Below are 22465 nucleotides of genomic sequence, written 5' to 3'. Positions count from 1 at the left end.
GGAAAGATAGATTTACCTCTTTTTCTGTCCAAACCTCCTCGGGTATCCGAAACTCCAAGGGAACTGATGGACCTCTATTAATTAGGAATGCAGCTGTGTTGACTGCATCTGCCCAAAAACTCTTTGGCAATCCACTTTTCAACCTCATGCATCTTGCTCGCTCATTCAACGTTCTGTTCATGCGCTCTGCGATTCCATTCTGCTGTGGAGTTCCTTTCACAGTTTTCTCCATGCGGATTCCATTCTCGGCGCAGAATTCCTTGAACTTTGCAAGTTCATATTCTCCTCCATTATCGGATCTTAGACACTTCACCTTCATCCCGGTTTCAGTTTCAACAAGGGCTTTCCATTTCCTGAAAGCGTCAAACGCATCGGATTTACTCTTCAGAAAATAAACCCATAGCTTTCGAGTAGAGTCGTCGATGAAAGTCATATAATATTCAGAGCCTCCTAGGGACTTCACAGGTGCTGGTCCCCATAGATCAGTGTGGACCATCTCCAACTTCTGTGTCTTCAATTTTCTGCCTCCTCTTGAGAAACTCACCCTTTTCTGTTTCCCAAACACGCAATCCTCGCACAGGCCAACTTCAACAGTTTTCAAGCCAGGCAGTAAACCTCTTGAGCACATTATCTTCATCCCTTTCTCGCTCATGTGGCCAAGACGACAGTGCCACAAATCTGCATTATTTGCCTCACTTGCAACATCAATGCAATCTTTGGAGTTAGTTGTGGTATACAACGTACCCTCCTTCTTACCTCGAGCTACTATCATAGCTCCCTTGGTAATCTTCCAATTGTTGCAGCCAAACGTCACGGTGTACCCTTCTGCATCAAGCTGCCCAATCGAAATCAAACTTCTCTGCAATCCAGGAATGTGTCTGACTCCATTCAGTTTTATTACGGATCCATTGGACGTCACTACCTTCACGTTTCCCTTTCCCACGATATCTAAGGGCTCGTCATAAGCCAGATGTACCTTCCCAAAATCGCCAGAAACGTAGTCTTCCATTATCTCCACATTGCTGCAGGAGTGAAACGACGCCCCATAATCCAATACCCATGATTCCATCGGACTACTGACGCTCAAGACCAACGCCTCGCCATCGTCATCAGACATGGTAGCGTTTGCTGTCTTCTTGTCCTTTTGATCCTTATTCTTATACTTCTTCGGTGCCTCACATTGATTTCTAAAATGCCCAAACTCATCACAATTCCAGCATTTAACTTTATCCAAATCCTTCTTGGATTGACTCCTTCCTCTGGAATTTGATCTTCCACGATTTTGCTTTCCCTTCGATCTGCCTCTCTGTTCTGTATTCAGTGCTGATCCCGAAGTAGAAGATCCTGATTCTCTCCGGCGAACTTCCTCACCAATCATCAGATCTCTTACTCTGTCAACTGTTAGTTTTGTCTCTGCAGCAGTAACTGCTGTCACTGTGCCAGCCCAACTCTCAGGCAGAGACGATAGCAAAATCAGGGCACGAATTTCATCATCGAATTTTATATTAACCGAGTTCAGTTGCGAAGTAATCATGTTGAACTCGTTGAGATGTTGTTGCACCAGCTTCCCTCTTGCATTCTAAAATTAAACAATCGTCTAATCAGATGTACCTTGTTTGCCGTTGATGGTTTCTGATACATGTCCTCCAAGATCTTTATCATCTCCTTTGTCGACTTTGCTGCAGTCGTGTGATAAGCCACATCCTTGGACAACGATAGCCTAATCGCGCTCATCGCTTTTCTGTCCAGCAGCTCCCACTCCTCATGTTCCATCTTTTCGGGTTTGGTTTTTAAAGGCTTCCAGAGATCTTTACCGTACAGGTAATCCTCAATCTGCATCTTCCAAAATCCGAAATCAGATCCATCGAACTTCTCTACAGCAATTTTTTCGTCGATCCCCATCGTGATTTCTGCCTCTTAAACCCTAGGCTCTTGATACCAGTTGTTGGGAAATAAACACAGGCAATCACGAATATGAAAGAGAATGAACACAAGAAGTTGTTTACCCAGTTCGATACAATGTGTATCTACGTCTGGGGGCGATGCCAAGCAAGGGATTTCACTATATAATTTCAGGATAAGCATTCTTTAACAATGAGGGAGCACCTCTATTTATAAGTAACTAGAGAGCCCTAATTCTAGTCAAACTAGGAAACATATTCCATAAGGAAATATCTTTTAAGGAATAAATCTATCACAAGGAAATATACTTAAAGGAAACAAATCCTAAACATGGTAGGAGATATTTTAGGCTTCATAATTAACACTCTATTGTAAATATTAGTAGTTACTCTCCTACTTATAAATTATAATGCAATAATGTATGTCAAGTTTATCTAAAATACCACTCCTTCAATTACAGAGGAAATTCCAAACTTAATGATTTTGAGATTAAATAGAATTCTTTCAAATGCGAGTGTGAAATGACATTAATTAATTACTTAATTATTACGATTGATACATATATGTTGTAACTAGGGACAGATTTAATTATTAAAATTGTTACTCCTCATTATATCAAGCAAAGCAAAAAAGAACAAAGGAAAAATCCAATCCAGCAGCTGGCATTTATCCATTTGATGGGAATTTTAGATGCAAAAGTATATACTAAAGTTTTTGTCGTTTGATGGCACTTCAATTTCGATTTCTCTTTTTGTTAATTTAACGTTTTGGTTTTATATGTTCTCCAATTTGGATATAAGCCCTTTTTATACCTAATATTACACATAAATAAGTTAAAATTTAACCATTTTTTTTATGTTTGCTGACTGGAGAACATTATGTGTATGCATGGTAGATTGTTTGTTTTATTTTTTAAAATTGAAACCGATCAATTAATTGAGTTGTTTGCTGTACTCAACAACGTGCAAAATATATACTTATATTTTAAAATTTTGAGTCCTATTTCCAGTACAAGAAATGGTGTTTGGCAAATTTTTTTTATCAGCAATTACTGAATTTTGAATAATGTCTGGATGGTGGGCCCCAAAGCTATATCATTTGTTGTCTTCACCAAACTCAACACGAAGACATATAGAGTAGTATTACATGCAACAGAATTTAGTGTCGTGGTAACATTTATTAGTACTATAATATACCCTCAGATGTAAGATACATTTACATAATTAAAATAAATATTTATATTCTGTATTTAAAATTCATTATTAATAATGATGAGTATTATTAAATAACTGAATCAAATTATATTAATTAATCAAGTAAATAAAAAGAAGATGAGTGATCGATGTGACTGGCATCGCCTAAAACCACCTCAATATTAATAGAGCTGGCAAATGGAATTTTTTGTAAGGTTGTAGAATTTTGATGTCTTAACTAGTCAACCAAATTATAAAAACACATTGAACCAAATATTCATAAAAAAATTGGATTTTAGGGAATTTTATTGACTTATAAAACCAAGCAGTTAAACTATCAATCAATACAATTAAACTTTTGAAATCAACTTTGATATGATGGAGGGTCACAAAACTAATTACAATCTCTCTATCTCTATCGACAAATCTTATGATGTGATGGAGTAATATAGTAATTAGTAATTTCTTTAAGTATATCTACTACTCCTAATTCTCAAGAATATATACTAACTCTTAAATTACGTTTGCGTGTGGGTATTTTTCATTTTTGTGTGATAATAATAGTATCACTGCTAATATTGTAGACTTGTAGTAATATTTATACGTCTGAAGCAATGTATATATATTTCACATGTAATTAAAAAAGCTACAAGCGGATTGGTCACACTTAATGCTGCTTGTGAGAATAGATAGAAATATAACTGAATCCTAATTGGTTACATAGTCTATTGATCAGTAAGAAGGGTAAGCAATAAATAGTTGTATTGTCTAAAATAGAACCTTTTGACTCTAGATAAAATAGACTGTTTTTTACAGTAAATTACTAACATTTCATCTCCTTACATATAATAATATGTACGCCACTATTTTAAAATAAACAGAACATATGCTAATATTTTCTACATCTATTTGAAGTCATCTATGCATAATCTTTATTATAATATTAATTTTCTTGTTAGGTCGTTGCACTTGTCAAATCTTGTAGTATGTGGAGCATAACATAATTATATAGTGAACTTTTCCTAAATCCAATATAGTGTAAGGTAAACTAAATTTAGTAAACAATACTCATTTCATACAATTTTAGATATAGATAAAGTTAAATTTTTACTGAAATTCAAATTTCACCCCCCTAAAGTAACCATATAACACCCCACCTAAGTCAGCCTTAAATTGGAAATTCCAATTTGAAAGCTCTTACATTCAATTTCATGGTCCTTCCACACCATGGTGACATAATGATTTGGTGTGCCTCACCAATAACTCCTTGCCACTTGAAAATAAAAAAAAGTTCACATGCCACATCACTTTAACATAAATTAGAAAACTTATAGGTAAATTTGGATATATCCATTTAATCATTTTATAGAAATTGTAATATATTAAATATAGAAATTATATCATATAAATTATGAATTAACGTTAATATACTAGTAAGTACTATTTATATATGCTTATTGATCTCATAATATAATAATATTATACACATAAAAGTAATCATTTTGCATTACTTTTCATGTCAAGAAAAAAATGATCTTTTTTAATTGTTTTAGTATTTATATATATAAGAAAAAAATTCACATAAATAAAAATTGTGACCGTAACTTATACTATTTTGTTAGCATATATATATATATATATATATATATATATATATTGTAATTTTCATTATATTTATTAGCATGTAAAAAATCAAGAATTTTTAACACAAGAAAATAAAAATGAAATAATAACATAATCTGAAAATATTATTATTTTATAAAAGAGCTGTCTTGTATATTAGTACTATTATAATTTTCATTATATTTATTAGCATGTAAAAAATCCATAATTTTTAACACAAGCAAATAAAAATTAAAAAATGAAATATTGATATAATCTAAAAATATTACTATTATTTTATAAAAGAGATGTCTTGTATATTAGTACTATTATATTACGAGATGAATATACATATATAAATTATACTAGTATATTAACGGCAACTCATTTTTCATATAAGTATAATTTCTATATTTAATATTATTCAACTTTCCATAAAATGATTAAATGAATGTATCCAAATTTACCTATAAGCTTCCTAATTTATATTAAAGTGATGTGGCATGTGGATTTTTTTTTAATTTTTAATTGGCAAGGAGTTATTGGTGAGGCACACCAAATCATTATGCCGCCATGACGTGGAAGACCATAAAATTTTTAGTCCACCTAAGTCAGCCTTAAATTGGAAATTCCAATTTGGAAGCCCTTACATTCTTGGGAATAAGTCTAACTATCACATCGTCTACTAGTAGGAGTAATTTTTTTCATAAATGCACAACACTAAAAAGAGCTACTCCATCAGAATCAAGATTTAAATACGATTATCCACTAAAAAATATATTTTCATAATCCACACGCATCGTGTAATTCCATAATTGCCCTCAAACAACGACTTGGAGAGCCATAAAATTCCGGAAAAGAACTCGTTAGGAATTGACAACTGCGAAAGTAGGAGTTTAATATTTGGTTATTATAGATTAATATTGCAGTAATTCCATTTCGAAAAAAAACAGAGAATTGTTAATCCTGTACTTAAAGCAAAAAGACAAATTTAACCCTCAAAATCCTTAGCGTCTTTCCAATTTCAGTGTCGTTTTGATCCAATGCTTATCGATGAATGCATCAACCCTCCGCTGGAATTCTTCGCTGCTCAGATTCTCAATCTCCGCCGCCTCCGGATTCACCGTTTTCCGGCGATTCTCCGTCTCCAATCTCCGGAGCTCCGGCCGCACCGCAATCTCGCGCCTCAGCGTCATCTCCGATCGATTCCTCTGGAACTTCTTCATCTGCCTCGCCGCTTTCTCAATCACCTTCGCCACGTCATCACATTCATCCGCAACCATCTGCTTTTCACAGTCGCCGTCTCCGATTTCCGCAGGCGGTGGCGCCGCTTCCTCGCTCCGCTCCGACGGAGGCGGAGCGAGAGCGGCCTCGCTGTACCTGACAAAATCGCCGTAGAGATTCGCGGCGGAGGCGCCGCCGTCACTGTGGCGGCAGAGCAGGAACAGCAGCACAACGATCGCGTTTCCGACGAGAAACGGAAACGCGACGTGGTGGTTGAAGATGCACGTCGCGAAGTCTAGCAGACACGCGCCGGCCGAGATCGCCCGCGCCGAGCACCACGAGATGGCGGCGAAGACGGAGGCGACCTCGACGATCTGGCGCAGCCTCGTCATTCTACGGAGGCGATTGAAGCGCGCAACAGCTTTTTCCTTCTCGAACATTTTGGTGGAGGATTCCATGATTATAACGAAAAAAAGTGGATGTGGTTAGGTTTTGGTTGAATTGGAAGGAAACAAAGGGGAGAAAAATCAGAGAGAAAGGGAACTTTTAGGGTGAGTGAGAGAGAGGAAGAGTTGAGGCGGTTTTATATACAGAAACGAGGTGGGTGACACTAAAATCATTTGCTTTTAGGAGTAGTTTTAAAACACAACTCCATTATAAATTCCCCATGCATTTTTTTTATTTTATTATAAAAAATCAATTGCCTTTACCACAAAAATTCTTACCAAAAGCAAAAAAAGGAATCAACTTAGTCTGCAAGTAAAAAAATGAGAGATAGTTTGCAAACATTTTGTACTGCTTGTCTGATCTGGTAACTCTGCAAACAATTAGGACAGCTCGAATATATAGTTATGATTTCCATAAGTATTCTTGCCTTGAAATGGTCTTTGAATACTTCTTATTCAAAAATGACCACAGACGGTCCGGGTCAGGTCACGCTAAATCAAATTTTAAGTAGTGATTATATTGAACATATTATAGTTCTTTAAGTACTCAATATATTAATGATTTAAAGAAAATTGAAGCTTGAAACTCTATAAGACTGCATCTATGCAATTTTAGTAACCAAAAGAGGCAACAACCTACGTGGAATTTTTTAACTTCCATAAAGAGTAATCGAAAAGGGAAGCTGTTGTTAAAAGCAAATTAAAGAGGGACAAAAAATTTCTGGGGTTTTGTAAGTTCAGTTAAAAAAGTGGCATGCATGTCAAAAATCTTCCCCAAAAAGACAAGCAAATCACACATCGTATAATAGTAGTATCAATTTTCAGTTGATACGCTATATTAACATATATAGATACACAGTTTGGAAATTCTACTTTTTAAACTAAATAAAGATATAGTATTGATCATATAAATATTCAACAAACTTTCATGTAATAGTATAAAATTGGTAGGCATGGCTATATGGAATCGGTTCCCAGTCCCACAGGATTAGTTACAATTACAGTGACATAAAATGAGGCCTTTCTTGCTTTAAGAAGGTAAGGGAAAGAAAAATCTATATACATATTTATATCACATATAATCAAAATAAAAAAATATTTGGCAAAATTGTCGACAATCAATTATTCTCTCCGTCCACCAATAAGTGTCTCATTTTGTCATTTTTTGTCCGTCCACCAATGAATGTTTCATTTGTTTTTTTTACTACTTTTGGTAATGGACCTCACATTCCACTAATTTTATTTCGCTCACATTTCAATATAAAACTAATACGTATATAAAAGTATGACTCACCTTCCATTAACATTTTCCACTCATATTCTACTACATTTGTTAAAATCTGTGTCTGGTCAAAATTGTCCTTGTATTAGTGGACGGAAGAATTACTAATAAATAGGGCTAATAGCAAAAAAAAATACACTGACTTTTGACCAATTTGAATTTTTACCACAAAATTTAAATATGGTGAAAAGTACACAACTTGGAGTATTATTGCAAAAATCACAAAATGCCTTATATCACAATTATGAATTAACCCTAAATTTTCACATGATATTCTTCCCATCAATTATCAGTATAGAAAAGTTAAGAAAAGCAACAAGAAAGAGAATTAGTTATGAGATTGATATAATTGACCACACTACGTAGGAAAATTAAAAGGGACAAATAATTTGGCTCCAGATTGGATATTAAGTTTCAATCGATTCTCTTAAATGTTTGTTACATAAAATTGAGGTGTAGAACCATTTCTTTAGTTACATAGTTGGTTCCAAATAGTACAAGAAATTGGATATGTGTGGTTCCTTCTATCGAGCAAATTGACCTAGATATTTAATATTTTTATATTTTATGGGAGTTGGCCTCTCTAGCGTCTTAATCATTGACGCCGTTGTCTTGATGACTTTTGTGTTCTAGAGTAATTTTAATTTAATTATTTATAGTAAATACTTATAAATATATTTTTGTACTTATATGCTCATTTTATTTTATTGTAATCGTAGATCTCAGTTTATAAATGTAGTATACACGAGATCAGTAGTAAGATTTTCATTATTTTATATCACTTGTTTGATCATTATAGTACTTCAGATAGAAGTATACTTTATCTTATCTATTAATGCTGTTATTAAGCGTTATGTATAAATATTTTTTGTGTACAATAATATCCTTCGCTACTAAGAAGCCACGCCCACATTTTACTTTCGTCGTGTGGTTTGGTTTCTAATAAAAAGTCGTACAAATATTCTCTACTCCATTTTGTTGTTAGTGAAAATGAATTTAATGTTATGCTTCCAATTTTTCTGTTGGTGTCACATCTTATTAAGCCCCAAAATCAATTACGTGTAGACACGGTCATGGACATAGGAAAAGTTGCACAAAATGACTTTTAGGTACTAAATTTAATTTGTATTTGTATAGAAATTAACAATAGTATAAAATTGGTTGTAGCAAATGATGCTTCTTTAGAATTGTTTAGTGATGAAGTATATATTTCCGATGCCACGTGTATTATGTTTGAATTTCATGTTTATTAAGTGCTAACAAAAAGTAGTTATAAAACAAATATTGGCGTTTAAACACACATACGCATTGTTGTAAATTCCCCCAAATTCGAATGTTTGTCACAATTGAATTTGACACAATAGTTGTAACACAAATTTACGTCCTTAAAAATATCAATTTCACATCATCCTTAAATTAAAGACTTTTGTGATTTAAATTGAAATATAAAAAAAGAATTAATAAAGCACACAAACATGGCGGCAAGAGAGAGTGTGATTCGAGGCATCGGAAAATCAGTGAAGGCGGTGGCCAAGAGCAGAGGCTCCGAGTGGTGGTACACTCCTCACATGGCTGCCGCCGCCTGCGCCATAGGTGAGCGCCTACCACTCGTTGATGGGATACGAACTAAACAACTAAACAATAATTGCGAGCCCAATAGCAGTGACGGCCCATCAGCCCAAAACCCAAGAAAGAGTATCAGTTCGGCACAACCAAAGAGTTCGGTCACAGCCTATAGCTCGGTAAAAGCCGACCAATCGAGCTCAACTCTCAGATCGGCAAAAGCTGATCGGCAAAGTTCAGCAGTTCGGTCTCAGTATTCGACCGAACAAGGAGATAGTGGACCCATGCAGGATCTCCACGACCTCCATTACACCCACGATCTATTTAGTGGTATTAAGCAGTTATCAACCCCCCTACCAGGGCTGCAAACCACGATCTTAGTTCGAATGTATAAATAGAACTTAGATCAGATAGACCAGGTTAAGTTCTCTAGATCGTGAATCTCATATAGCAAATCAGTATTGTAATCTGTAAGCTAGATCAAGCAATACAAATTTGCCCTCTATTCTTCCCGTGGACGTAGATTTACCTCAGTAAATCGAACCACGTAATTTTCAGTGTTGTGATCTTCATTTATTACTTGCATTTATTCCCATCAAAAATTCGCTAAATCATCACTGGCGCCGTCTGTGGGAACACAGAAAACCAAAACTGTGATAAAAGCGAGTTTTTGATCCTCTTCCACCAAAAAATGCGTACCAGATCACATAATACCCATACTTCCGTCCGTGATGAACGTGAGGAAGCTAGTCCAGCCCGTAGGTCTGGAAAACAGCCTCTGGAGAAATCTGCCTCCAGTTCTCACGGTGAAAGAACAAACCACTCAAAAAGTCATCGCACCGAGCCTCCCCAGCAGCTCGATTTGAATGAGGCTGTCAAGTTGTTCTTGGCTGAGAAGCAGGATGAGTTCTTAACATTCCTGCAAAAGAGCCAGAAGCCGGAGAAGAAAACGGCGGATTCTCCCTCCCCCTCCAGACATGAAAGTCACTACCGCAGTAGTGTCGTATCTTCCAGGAGAAAGAATCCTCACCACCGATATGTTCCTTCTCCTCCTTGTTACCGAAATCACAGGAGAACTCCATCTCCACCATACCGTAGAGATGTCGGATTCGCTATGTATGGAGCGCTGAAGACTCCATTTTCGGATGATATCACCAGAACTCCGTTGCCACAGAATTACCGAACTCCGTCAGTGACTTATGACGGGTTAGTGGATCCTCATGATTTCCTGGGACGCTATCAGTATAATATGGCGAACCAAGGTCTCAATGAGGTTCATATGTGTAAGCTGTTTCCCGAGCTGCTCATCGGGAACGCAAGAAGGTGGTTTGATAGCCTCCCTCAAGGCAGCATTAGATCTTACAGAGATCTAATGGATGCTTTTCATAGGAGGTTCTTCCAGAAAGCTGAAACCCGAATCACTTCGGCTCAGCTGCTTTCTATACGTCAAGGTCGCGATGAAAAGATTAGCGACTTCATGACAAGATTCCACAAGGAATGCCTACAAGTAGATGATCTCAATGATCTACTTGTCATTTCGGCATTCCAAAATGGAATTCTGCCAGGAGCTCTCTACAGAAAGCTCGTTGAATGCAGTCCGCAAACAGCTCAAGAGATGTGGGACATTGCGGACCAGTTTTCTCGTGCTGATGAGGCAGACCGTCGAAAACGGTCTTTAGACAGCTCTTCCAGAGGAGACAAGAGGAAGCCCGATCATAGCGATCAGGGACATCCTCGCCGAACTCCTTTTGAAAGAATTCAAAGGGCACCGGTACAAGACAGATTGGGACCACGTCTCAATCCTGAGAAACCACCCGCTCAGTTCGTACCATTGAACAAGTCGAGAGCGGAAATTTTCGAACTGCATTCTGATATGTTCGAAAAACCAAAGCCGATGACGAAATCGGCCACGCGCCGAAGTCAGGATAAATATTGCTCCTTCCATCAAGACCACGGTCATGATACCGAGGAGTGCCGAAATTTGGCAGCAGATATTGATGTTCTTGTGAAAGCAGGGACGTTAAAAAAATACCAAAGCAAGCAGCCGAAAAAGAATAAGAAACAGAGAAGTGCGAACTGCGCTCCTCAGGATCCGAAAAGGCAACAGGATCCCGAAGACGATGACGAGCCGCAATATGATGGAGTAATCCAGACTATTGACGCTCTCCGAGCCGGGAAGACTAAATCGTCTCTAAAATCAGAGCGCAGAGGCTTCAATCGAGAGGAGCCAACACATAAAAGGCTGAAGAAGGAGGAAGTAATTACATTTTCAGATGCAGATCCCGTCCCGGCCATTTCTCCTCATCAAGACGCTATTGTCATTCAAGCTGGAGTGGCAAACAAACTGATCCACAGAGTGTTTGTGGATACAGGAGCGTCGGTTAGCATTCTTTTTAAAGAATGTTTTGATAAACTGGAAGTGGATCCAGCTCGGCTCAGTCCGGCCCCACTTCCTCTGAAAAGTTTCGCCCAGGAGGACACCCGCCCTGAAGGTATTATCAGCCTTCCGATTACGGTAGGAAGAGCGCCTACTAGCTCCAGTACGGTGATCGAGTTTTTTGTGGTAAAAGCTCGATCCCCGTATAACATTATACTGGGAAGAGACTGGCTCAACACAGTTCGGGCCATTTGCTCTACTTATCACCTCACAATCAAGATCCCCACTAAAGGAGGGATAGCAGTCATCCGAGGTGATCAAAAGAGAGCAAAAGAATGTTTGCAGATTGCGCTTAAAAGTGCCGAACAATCAGATCGGCACCATCAAGCATAGCAATCACAGCAGCCGGAGTCAGAGGCAGACGAAATGAACGAAGTCACACCGGAGCCAAACTCGATGAAAGTTCAGTTATACGAAGATGATCCATCCAGAACGGTCAAGATCGGTTTCGTGGGAACACCTCTACTCCGGGAAAAGACCATCCAGCTCCTCAAAGAGTACAAAGATGTCTTTGCGTGGTCTCCGTTGGACATGACTGGAGTGTCTCCCGAGGTAATTACACATCGGTTAAATATTGATCCTTCAGTCCGGCCTATAAAACAGAAGCAAAGACTCTTTGCGGCAGAAAGAAATCAAGTCATCCATGACGAAGTCCGCCAATTACTGAAAGCGGATGTATTATTTGAAGTAAAATATCCTTCTTGGGTGGCCAATCCTGTGATGATCAAGAAAAAAGAAGGAGGATGGCGGATGTGCATAGATTTTACGGATCTAAATAAGCACTGTCCTAAAGATTGCTACCCCCTTCCCAACATAGATAAAAAAGTAGAAGCTCTGATAGGCTTCGAAATTTTCTGTTTTCTTGATTTGTATAAAGGATACCACCAAGTTTTAATGGATGAGAATGATGCTTCAAAAACGGCTTTCATTACTGACTTCGGTATTTTTGCTTATAAAAAGATGCCATTTGGTTTAAAGAATGCCGGAGCCACATATCAAAGGATGGTAGATAAGCTATTTCGGCACCTGATCGGAAAAGAGGTTGAAGTATATGTTGACGACATAGTTGTTAAAAGCAGAAGCACTTCGGAGCACGAAAACAATCTCAAATCCACTCTCGACGTGCTCAAAAAAGCCAACCTCAAACTCAATCCCCAAAAATGTACCTTTTTGGTAGATTCGGGAAAATTTCTGGGTTGTTGGGTTTCAAAGGAAGGACTCAAGGCAAATCCCCTAAAGGTTCAAGTTGTTCAGAACATGGCAATGCCGAAGTCCATACATGATGTGCAAAGGCTAACTGGATGTCTAGCCGCACTGAATAGATTCCTTTCCCAAGCAGCCGAAAAGCAAATGCCGTTCTTCAATGTTTTGAAGAAGGCACCAAAGTTTGAGTAGGGAGCCGAACAGAAAAAGGCTTTTGACGAACTCAAAAGTTATTTAACCGAACTTCCTACTCTCTCTGCTCCAACAGATGCCGAAGTGATATTCTTATATTTAGCAGCATCAGATCAAACCATTAGCGCGGTGCTTGTACGAGAAGAAGGCCTAAAACAGCGTCCTATCTACTTTACAAGCCGAGCATTAAGAGGTCCCGAAACAAGGTATCAACCTCTGGAAAAAATTGCTCTGGCATTAGTAAATGCAGCAAGGAGACTGCGGCCATATTTCTATGCTCACAAAGTATGCGTCTTAACCGATCTTCCACTTCGGCAAGTTTTGACTAAGCAGAAGCATCAGGCAGAATTGCCAAGTGGGCCATAGAGTTGGGAGAACATTCAATAGAATATCTACCTCGGAAAGCCATCAAGGGACAAGCCTTGACAGATTTTCTTGTAGAGGCAAAGTTCGATCAGACAATCCCTATTATTGCCGAACAGAAAAATCCTACCAATGATGAACTAACACAGCCCCAGAAACCCGAAGTAGAGCCGCCGGACTGTTGGATTGGATTCGTAGATGGAGCTTCGAATAAGACAGGAAGTGGAGCTGGTATTCTACTTATCGCTCCCGACGGACACGAAGTAACTTATTCACTTCGGTTCTTATTCCCAACCACTAATAACGAAGCCGAATACGAAGCCCTTCTTGCCGGACTTCAGTTAGCGCAACGTCTACTTGTCAAATCTCTCAAAATTCATTGTGATTCACAAGTCATAGTGAATCACATGCTGGGTACAAGTGAAGCCCGTGGTGAAAGGATGAAAAAATACTTGGACAAAGCGCAAAGTATTAGCCGAAATTTCTCTTATTTTCGGATAATCCGCATTCCCAGAGCGGGAAATAGCCGAGCAGATACTTTAAGTAAGTTGGCCTCATATCCGAGCTCAAAGGTGGAGGAATTACCGCACAGAAGCATTGATGAAGCTGAAGTACACTCAGTAACCAGTTCACCAAACTGGATGACGCCAATATTAAAGTATCTAGATCAAGGACAATTGCCCGAGGATAAGAGAGAAGCTCGGAAGATCACGTGCCGAGCACGTCGGTATGAACTTCATAAAGGAGTCCTATATAGAAAGTCCTACCTTCAACCGTTATTGCGATGTGTAGGACCAGAAGAGACGGATTACATCCTTAGAGAAGTTCATGAAGGATCTTGCGGTAGCTACATCGGAGCTAGAGCATTAGCTAAAAAAGTTCTGAGATGGGGATATTATTGGCCAACTTTGGTACAAGAAGCAGTACAGCTAGTTAAGAAATGTACGAAATGCCAAATCCATGCAAATATCCCAAGGACGCCGCAGACTGATCTATGTGCTATGCAAAGCCCTTGGCCTTTTATGCAATGGGGCATAGACATAGTAGGACCACTACCACAAGCTCCCCGGCAAATGAAATTCTTGATCGTTGCCGTGGATTACTTCACAAAGTGGGTGGAGGCTGAACCATTAGCTACGATAACAAGCTCAAAGGCATTAGATTTTGTCTGGAAGAACATAGTTTGCCGATTTGGCATACCCCATATCCTCATTTCAGATAATGGGACTCAGTTTACTGACAAAACATTCAAGAATTGGTGCCAAGAGTTGAATATTCAACAGCGGTTCACTTCAGTCTCTCACCCACAAGCAAACGGACAAACGGAAGTAACAAACCGTACTTTGGTGAAAGGATTAAAAACTCGGTTAGAACAAGCCAAAGGACAATGGGTAGAAAATCTTCCTCAAGTCCTATGGTCTTACCGAACTACACCAAAAACCTCCAACGGTGAAACTCCGTACAGTCTAGTGTACGGCACTGAAGCCGTAATTCCGGTTGAGATCGGCATACCCAGCCCCCGAACCCTTAATTTCTCAACAGAACTGAATGACGACGGACTGAGAGCCGAACTAGATCTTGCCGAAGAAAGAAGAGAATTGGCCTTCATAAAAGAAGCCAAGTACAAGGAGCAAGTAACCCGGTATTATAACCAAAGGGTGAAAAAGCTGCAGTTTCAAGTGGGAGATCTCGTATTGAGAAACAATGAAGTAAGCCGAGCAGAAAAGCTGGGCAAACTTGAACCCACATGGGAAGGTCCGTATCGGGTGTCAGAAGTCCTGGGAAAAGGGTCTTATAAATTAACTCACATGTCAGGAGAACAAGTACCCCGAACATGGCATATTTCCAACCTCAAGAAGTTCTATTTGTAAGAGACAAGGTCCGGTCAGTCTTGTGTCTAGTTCGGTCCTAGGGTTATGTGCTTTCATATTTTTATTGTTCTTTATACTTGTCGTTTTTTAAAAGATTAAAATCTTTTTCGTCCTTTTTATTTGTCTCTCTATGTGCGTTTTGTCTCTTATAAATGTTACTGAGGTATATTGTTCCTTAAAGGCTGATCCCCTTTTTTTAGATCATGCATTAAAGACAATTGTGAGTCCAAGCTTCTAAGGAAGATACAAGATTCCACAATTCAGCTTAAGAAACAAGCAATTCGTCTGAAACGAACTGCAATAAGCCGAAAACCACTCCGGTTAACTAGGGAAAGTCCAATCCAAGCGATAAAACTCGCCAAATAAGGACACTAACTAAGTCCGGTCAAAGAAGAGTTTACTTCATAAGACCGAGGACGAGTACAATAAATGAAATAAAAAATCGCTGAACTGTAAATACGCAGTGATAGAAGCGAAATGAAAAAATTTCATTTACTAAGTCTTGTTGGGCATACAATTCCGCTGCCCTACGAGAATGCGTTACACCATTACAAAGGACTATTCTACTGTCTACGATTGCTAAAGTTGAGCCACCTATCCGAAAAATGCTCATGATGCTGAGTTCGGGCGTTCCGAGCAGTTGAAGAATAAGTAGGTGGACGAGATGCTCTGATCGACCTACCGCCTCTTCCCTGAGTCCGGGAAGTTCTAGCACCTCGGCGGCGAAGAGTCTCTTCACGAAGCATTCGCTGATCTTGCTCACTCATATTCACAACTCCTCTACGAACTTCAGGGCGTTCTTGTCTTGACGTTTCCGGTTGCTCCTGAGTCCGTTGCTGATTTGGAGTAGAATTTTGAGTAAGTGGATTAGAGGTTTGAGTTGGAGTGTGAGCATCTGTTAGCGGGAAACGGCTAAGGAATCTCTCGATTGAGGTACGCCGGGAAAGAATGATGTCGTACAGAGAAGCCAAGCGCCGCAATGATTTCACAACTTGTTGGCAAGCCGAGCTCTCCAGCACATTGTTCTTCCGGAGTACATGAAGCTTCTCCCACAGTTCATCAACTTGATTCTGAACTTCAGATATAGTCATTCCCCCGCGCCCGCAGATGAAATCTTCATATGCAGTCCTCTCAGCGATGACAGTATTCAGCTCGGCCTCCAGATCTTTCTTTATGGACTCTAAGTCCTTATTGTTGGACTCCAGCTCCACTAAACGAGCCAAGAGTTCATCATACTTCATCTGGTCATCTATAGCTTTTTTCTCAGCTTCATTTAAAGCCAAAGAGTATAGCCGCTTCCAGTGAAGTACCTCCAGCTCCTTAGAGTTAAGAATACGAAGCAGCTATGTCAGTTCGGCATTTCAGTTTACCGAGCAGGCAGTAAACCACAATAGGAGTAAAAGAGATTAAGAAGAGCTATAAGGAAGACACGAGTGTAGAAAGAAGAATTTTTTTCATTCACAAGAAAAAATTTACATAAGGAGGGCTTCAAGGCCATTTTACAAATAGAAAGAAAGAAACTAAACTAAGAGAAGGGAGACGAAATCATACTCCGCCAGTTTCGTCTCCGGCTTCCCTGTGGGTTTCAGCTTCTTTCTCCTTGTCGACCTCGGTCTCAGCCTCGGCCTCCCTCCTCCCTCCCTCCTGCTCGGCGCCCCCATCGCCGATCTGCTGCACCTCTTGCTCGGCGTGCCCGTCGCCGGTCTGCTGATCCTTCTGCTCGGTCTCCTTGCCGGCCTCATTTTCCTGCTCACCCTCTTCTTTGAAAATTGAAGCGGGTGAAACAGGCCCCAAGGAGGCAAAGATGGCCTCCATGTTCTCGTCACGGTCAGCACGGCAATTACGGACTCGTTCAGCAGAAAGCAGGACCGATGAAGACGCAAGCTCCTCAAGGAGCGGCAGACTCTGGAGACGCGCTGCAATCTCTCGGCCATACAGCGGCAAGACGACTTCGGGTTCCTGCTCAACATTATCGGTCATCAATTTCAGCAGATCACCGATAAGGGCCGAAAATTGATTGCTCAAAAAGAGTTTCTCCGTGTAAACACGGAGAGCCTCCCCTTGAGCAACCACGGCAGCCGCCTCCCTCTGTTTCGACCGCTCTCTCTGGATGATGAGCTGGTCTTTGGCACGCTGGGCTTCATCCTGAGCCGAGATCATACGGCCCTTGCCCTCTCAAAGTCTGCCCGAGCCTGTTCGGCCTGGTGACGAGCAGCATTCAAATTCATCTGCATCTCATCATAATCGCTGGACGCTTTAGAGAGTTCAACTGTGACGAGTTTGCAGAGCATATTGTTCCTCTGAAAATGGAAAAAGGAAAAAGTCAACAGAGGGGCCACAAAAAAAATATAGGAAAGAAGCAAAGCCAGAAAATCAAGAAGAAAATTCACCTCTACAAAGTCCTTTGGCCATAAAAAGGGCTCAGAGATATGTTCCGAAGTGGCCGTAACTACTCCTGATCCATAACCCCCCTGGACAATGTCTCTCTCTGGCGCTTTTGGGGGTTTCTGAGTCTTCGCCTTCCCCCTTGCTGAGGTCGATCCCGGCTTTTTTGGATCCGAAGACTGACTCGAAGAGGTCTTCTGCCTCTTCGGATTCTTCTCGGCATCAGACGCCGAGCTGGTGGTTTTCTGTTTCTCCGGCTCCTTTGATTCGGAGGATTTGCGACCAAGCTTGCTTAGCATGTTCACTGCCAAAAAGCAAGAAAACAAAGTTAGTTTTCGCCGCTAAAGCAGTAAAGCATAAAAAAGAAATCCTCACCCTCAGTCTCTTCGTCCGAAGACGAGGAGTCGAACACGAAGTCACCCTTGACGAGCTCAGATTCCAAATACTGTTTCCTAATCATGGGAATCTTATTGAGCCCGCCCTCGAGCTCGTCCAACGGTTCTACCCGAGGATGAGGAATTACGGACTTCGGCCCTCTCCAGGAAAAGTCCGGAGCCGCTGTCCTATTGTAAAAAAAGAAGCGATTTTTCCACATCGGCCATTTGGTTTTACAGAAGGCTCTAAAGGGTTGTAAAGGGATCAAGTAAAACCAGGATCCCTTTCTCTTAAACTGAAAGAAATTAAGGATTGCCCTCAGAGACAGATCCTTTTCTAGTCTACGCAGCTCGGCAGCAAAGGCCGATAAGTGCCTCCAAGAATTTGGAGTCACCTGACCTAAAGGAAGTTGGAAAAAATCAAGAAGCTCTACAAAGGCGGGGGGAAGAGGGAAACGAAGCCCGTATTCTAAGCAGGCTTCGTAAACGGTGGCATAACCCTCCGGCGGCGAGTTAGCCCTATGAGTGTCGTCGGGAATCACCACTAACCCCCCAGGAAGAAAATATTTTCTGTGTAAGGATATCACAGTATCCTTACTCAAAATGCTGTGAAAATATTCTACCGTCTTCTCCCCGGACTTTTTCCGGCCAGAAGATCCCTTACCCCCCTTCCTACCACTACCTGATTCAGAAACAGTTTCAGAAGAAGAAGACATGATTCTTACTCTTTGATGGTCGAAAGTCTCTGAAGAAATTCTTGAAGAAGCGGAAGAAAATTTTACGAAAAAGAGAGAGAATGCAGAAGAAATAATCGCAAAAGTGTTCCAATGATGAAGAAAGAAAATATTTATCAGATTCGCAGAGGCGTTTCAAATTCGTCGCACCGTTTCAAATCCCACTTTTTCTGGATTCTCTGGCCGGATTTGCTGTCACATTTAATGCAGACACGTGCAGAGCACGTCCCCTGACGTCAACCTCCCCCTTACACTTATCCAAAATGCCGAAGTGATTCACTTCGCTTTTCGGGGGGGGTGGTGATGGGATACGAACTAAACAACTAAACAATAATTGCGAGCCCAATAGCAGTGACGGCCCATCAGCCCAAAACCCAAGAAAGAGTATCAGTTCGGCACAACCAAAGAGTTCGGTCACAGCCTATAGCTCGGTAAAAGCCGACCAATCGAGCTCAACTCTCAGATCGGCAAAAGCTGATCGGCAAAGTTCAGCAGTTCGGTCTCAGTATTCGACCGAACAAGGAGATAGTGGACCCATGCAGGATCTCCACGACCTCCATTACACCCACGATCTATTTAGTGGTATTAAGCAGTTATCAACCCCCCTACCAGGGCTGCAAACCACGATCTTAGTTCGAATGTATAAATAGAACTTAGATCAGATAGACCAGGTTAAGTTCTCTAGATCCTGAATCTCATATAGCAAATCAGTATTGTAATCTGTAAGCTAGATCAAACAATACAAATTTGCCCTCTATTCTTCCCGTGGACGTAGATTTACCTCAGTAAATCGAACCACGTAATTTTCAGTGTTGTGATCTTCATTTATTACTTGCATTTATTCCCATCAAAAATTCGCTAAATCATCACCTACCACTCGTCGATCTTGTTCTCGAAGTCAGAGACGCCAGGGTACATTTCATGCCTCTCACTTGTTTGTCCAAATGCCTCAACCATCCTTTCTTGTTCATTAAAATTCTTTTACTGCTGATTATGAAACAGATTTCATAGTTGCTCATATCTCCTTTTTGTCTTCTTCTTCTTTTAGATTCCGTTATCATCGGAATGTTTGCAATTGAGGAACACTTCTTCCGCTTCCCGGATTATTGTACTGAACAAGGCGGACCTTGCTGATCGCTCCCAAACGAAGGTTTTATTTATTCGTTTTATTTCCTTTTTGGAGTTAAATTTATGCTATCGGTAAATCATGTTTTTTGTTTGTTTTGGAATCACTTTTGCAGGAATGGTTGAGCTTTTTTGAGAAAAAAAAATGTATGGCTTTTGGAGTAAATTCACATAACAGGGACAATATCAGGGAGGTAAATATACAATATTTATGCACTGGAGATTTGCTTACTTGTGATGTTTCTATTAGATTACATGGAGTTTTTGTAGGTTTGGATCATACTAAGTTTGAATAGGACTTTCATTATCCTATATTTCTATTAGTGGATGACATAATCTCTGTCGATTTTTTTATCAGTGGTTAATGTTCAATGTTCAAAAGACAGACTTTCGTGATCTGGTTATCATAAATATAATTTTGACAAACTGCAGTTTCTGACCTTCCTCCAAGCTAGAGTCAGAGAATTAAAGAAGAAGGATGATCGTGCGCATGCAATAACCTTCATGCTAGTCGGTATTCCCAATGTGGGGAAATCTGCATTAGCCAACTCTTTGCATCAGGTCGGGAGGATTTCTGCAGCAGGTGCTTATTTCTTTGTTACACTTGCTACTGAATTGAATCTCGACTTTGCTTTATCAAAGAGCTTTCGTAAAGACATGTGATTTTCATTGATTTGAAGAGAAAGGGAGGCTAAAACACTCTTCAGTGACTCCACAGCCTGGGGAGACGAAAAGTATAAGCAGTTTAAAGGTGCACCTCCAATCCCATTACATTTTTATGTTGTTTCCATTAACTTATTCCACCCAATTTACTTCACATTTCTTAAAATCTACATCGTGTAAAAAATGGAACATTTATTGTGGACGGAGGAAGTTCTGTCTAGTCCGACCTGTTGATAGGAACCATAAAATCAGATATCTAGTTGGAGTAGTAATCTTCCATCCAGTACAATCCTTTTTGCCTGCTATGTCACCTATAAGTCAAATATGCACGTTACCATTGTCTTTTGAGATTTGATTATTCAAATTTTCCATTGCAGATCGCTAGCCATCCTAATATATTTGTTCTCGACACCCCAAGTGTATTGATTCCTGACGTGATTGATGATGAGATCTGTTCTAAGCTTGCTCTGACAGGTATGATCGCCTTTTCTCTGTTTCTTGCGAAGTTAGAGAAGAAGCTAAAAAAATGCGATTGTTTCCTCATTCCAAGATAGAGACTGAGAGAGGCATAGGACTGCCAGCTTGAACAGAGAAGAAAAAATATGTTCATAAGCTATGGACATAAATATAATGAAGCTCATTACCAGTTTGAATATTCCTAGGAGAATTTTGCTCATTTTGGTTACTAAACTACAGGAGCAATCAAGGACTGTGTGGCTGGTGAAATAAACATCGCAGAGTATTTTCTTTCCATCCTTAACCTCGGTGAGGAGTACAAGAAATGGGCAAAGCTATCAAGCTCTGAAACTGGAGCAGTATCGACTAGTGAAGGTAGCTCGAGTCTGGGGAAAAAGCAGAAGAGGCAGTATCCGACTGATCACACTCAGGTACACATTAATGTACATACCAAAACAAGGGCATGTTGGCTGTTCTCTTGGTGATGAAGTTTTGATGAAATATTTAACCATTTCAACACAGGATTTCATTGTCAATAATGTACGACGCACACTCTTTGATGCGGTTTCATCTTTTTCTGGTTGTACGAACAATGGAGAAGACCTAGCGCGCCTAATTCAAGAACAGTTTGTAGTTCTACAGAAGGTATTTCATCTCTCTTTAGAAACAAAAGAATGTAATTTTGATCGAGTAGCTATGAAGTTACTTAACCTGTACCGAACCGGAAGGCTGGGTCATTATACATTAGATCATGTTCCATGTGATTAATGGTCAAGGCATTTCAACACATATCATGTCAATTTACTTGAGATGGCTTCTTGTATTTGATATTCTATATTTGAGATACTTTTTATTAGATCAATTGTGTCACTTTTAGACTTTTTTTTTTGGTCGCTCTGGTCATACTTATTCTTGGATGACAAGTGACAACAAGCATCGCATGGTCTTGTTTCAAGAGTCAATCTTTGAACAGTTTGATGTTAAAAAAGGAGTATCTCACCAAAGCAAATTTCGCTCAAATTGAATCCAACATTGCAAATTGTAATATATACGTGGACTTTGACCGTTTAGCTGAACGATGTCACCAGATAATGCTCAAAATACTTTGATGAAAAATATTTATTTTCATATGATTTTATCCCTCATATCACTCTCTTTGTATTTTCATCTCTTGCTCTATTTGCAGCCTTCCCTAGGGAAGGCTATCGTCCACCATCGTCGTCTCCATCGCCCTCACCACTCTCTCAATGTCGCTGTATCTACCTCAAAATATATTCTCCCTCCATAAATTCTCACGCCCTTTTCTCGGGCCCTATCTCTCTCCAGTGTGCTTCCACCCGCACGGTATCGAGCCATACCCGTTTGTGACACGCAACAATGCCTTGTTGGAGGGAGGAAAAAGAAAATGCAAGTTGTAATGGAGGTTGAATTGGTTTCTCTTTTGTACAGG

At 39.9% G+C, this 22465-nt stretch overlaps 1 protein-coding gene across 1 annotated transcript; it reads left to right on the top strand.

The window, feature by feature from the left end:
• The first annotated feature begins 8982 nt into the window (after nucleotides 1–8982).
• Nucleotides 8983–22335, top strand: LOC121755526 (DAR GTPase 2, mitochondrial-like). Its single transcript, XM_042150827.1, has 10 exons — nucleotides 8983–9250; nucleotides 19642–19683; nucleotides 19820–19921; nucleotides 20013–20090; nucleotides 20329–20479; nucleotides 20577–20647; nucleotides 20937–21033; nucleotides 21256–21446; nucleotides 21538–21660; nucleotides 22202–22335. Exons 1-10 carry the CDS (start codon nucleotides 9125–9127, stop codon nucleotides 22301–22303), a joined length of 1083 nt encoding a protein of 360 aa, XP_042006761.1. The 5' UTR covers nucleotides 8983–9124; the 3' UTR covers nucleotides 22304–22335.
• The last annotated feature ends 130 nt before the right edge of the window (nucleotides 22336–22465 follow it).

Source organism: Salvia splendens, chromosome 11, assembly GCF_004379255.2.
Source record: "Salvia splendens isolate huo1 chromosome 11, SspV2, whole genome shotgun sequence".
NCBI classification, from domain to species: Eukaryota; Viridiplantae; Streptophyta; class Magnoliopsida; order Lamiales; family Lamiaceae; genus Salvia; species Salvia splendens.
Note: the sequence above shows the minus strand (reverse complement) of the source record. Positions and strands in the feature narration are given on the sequence as shown.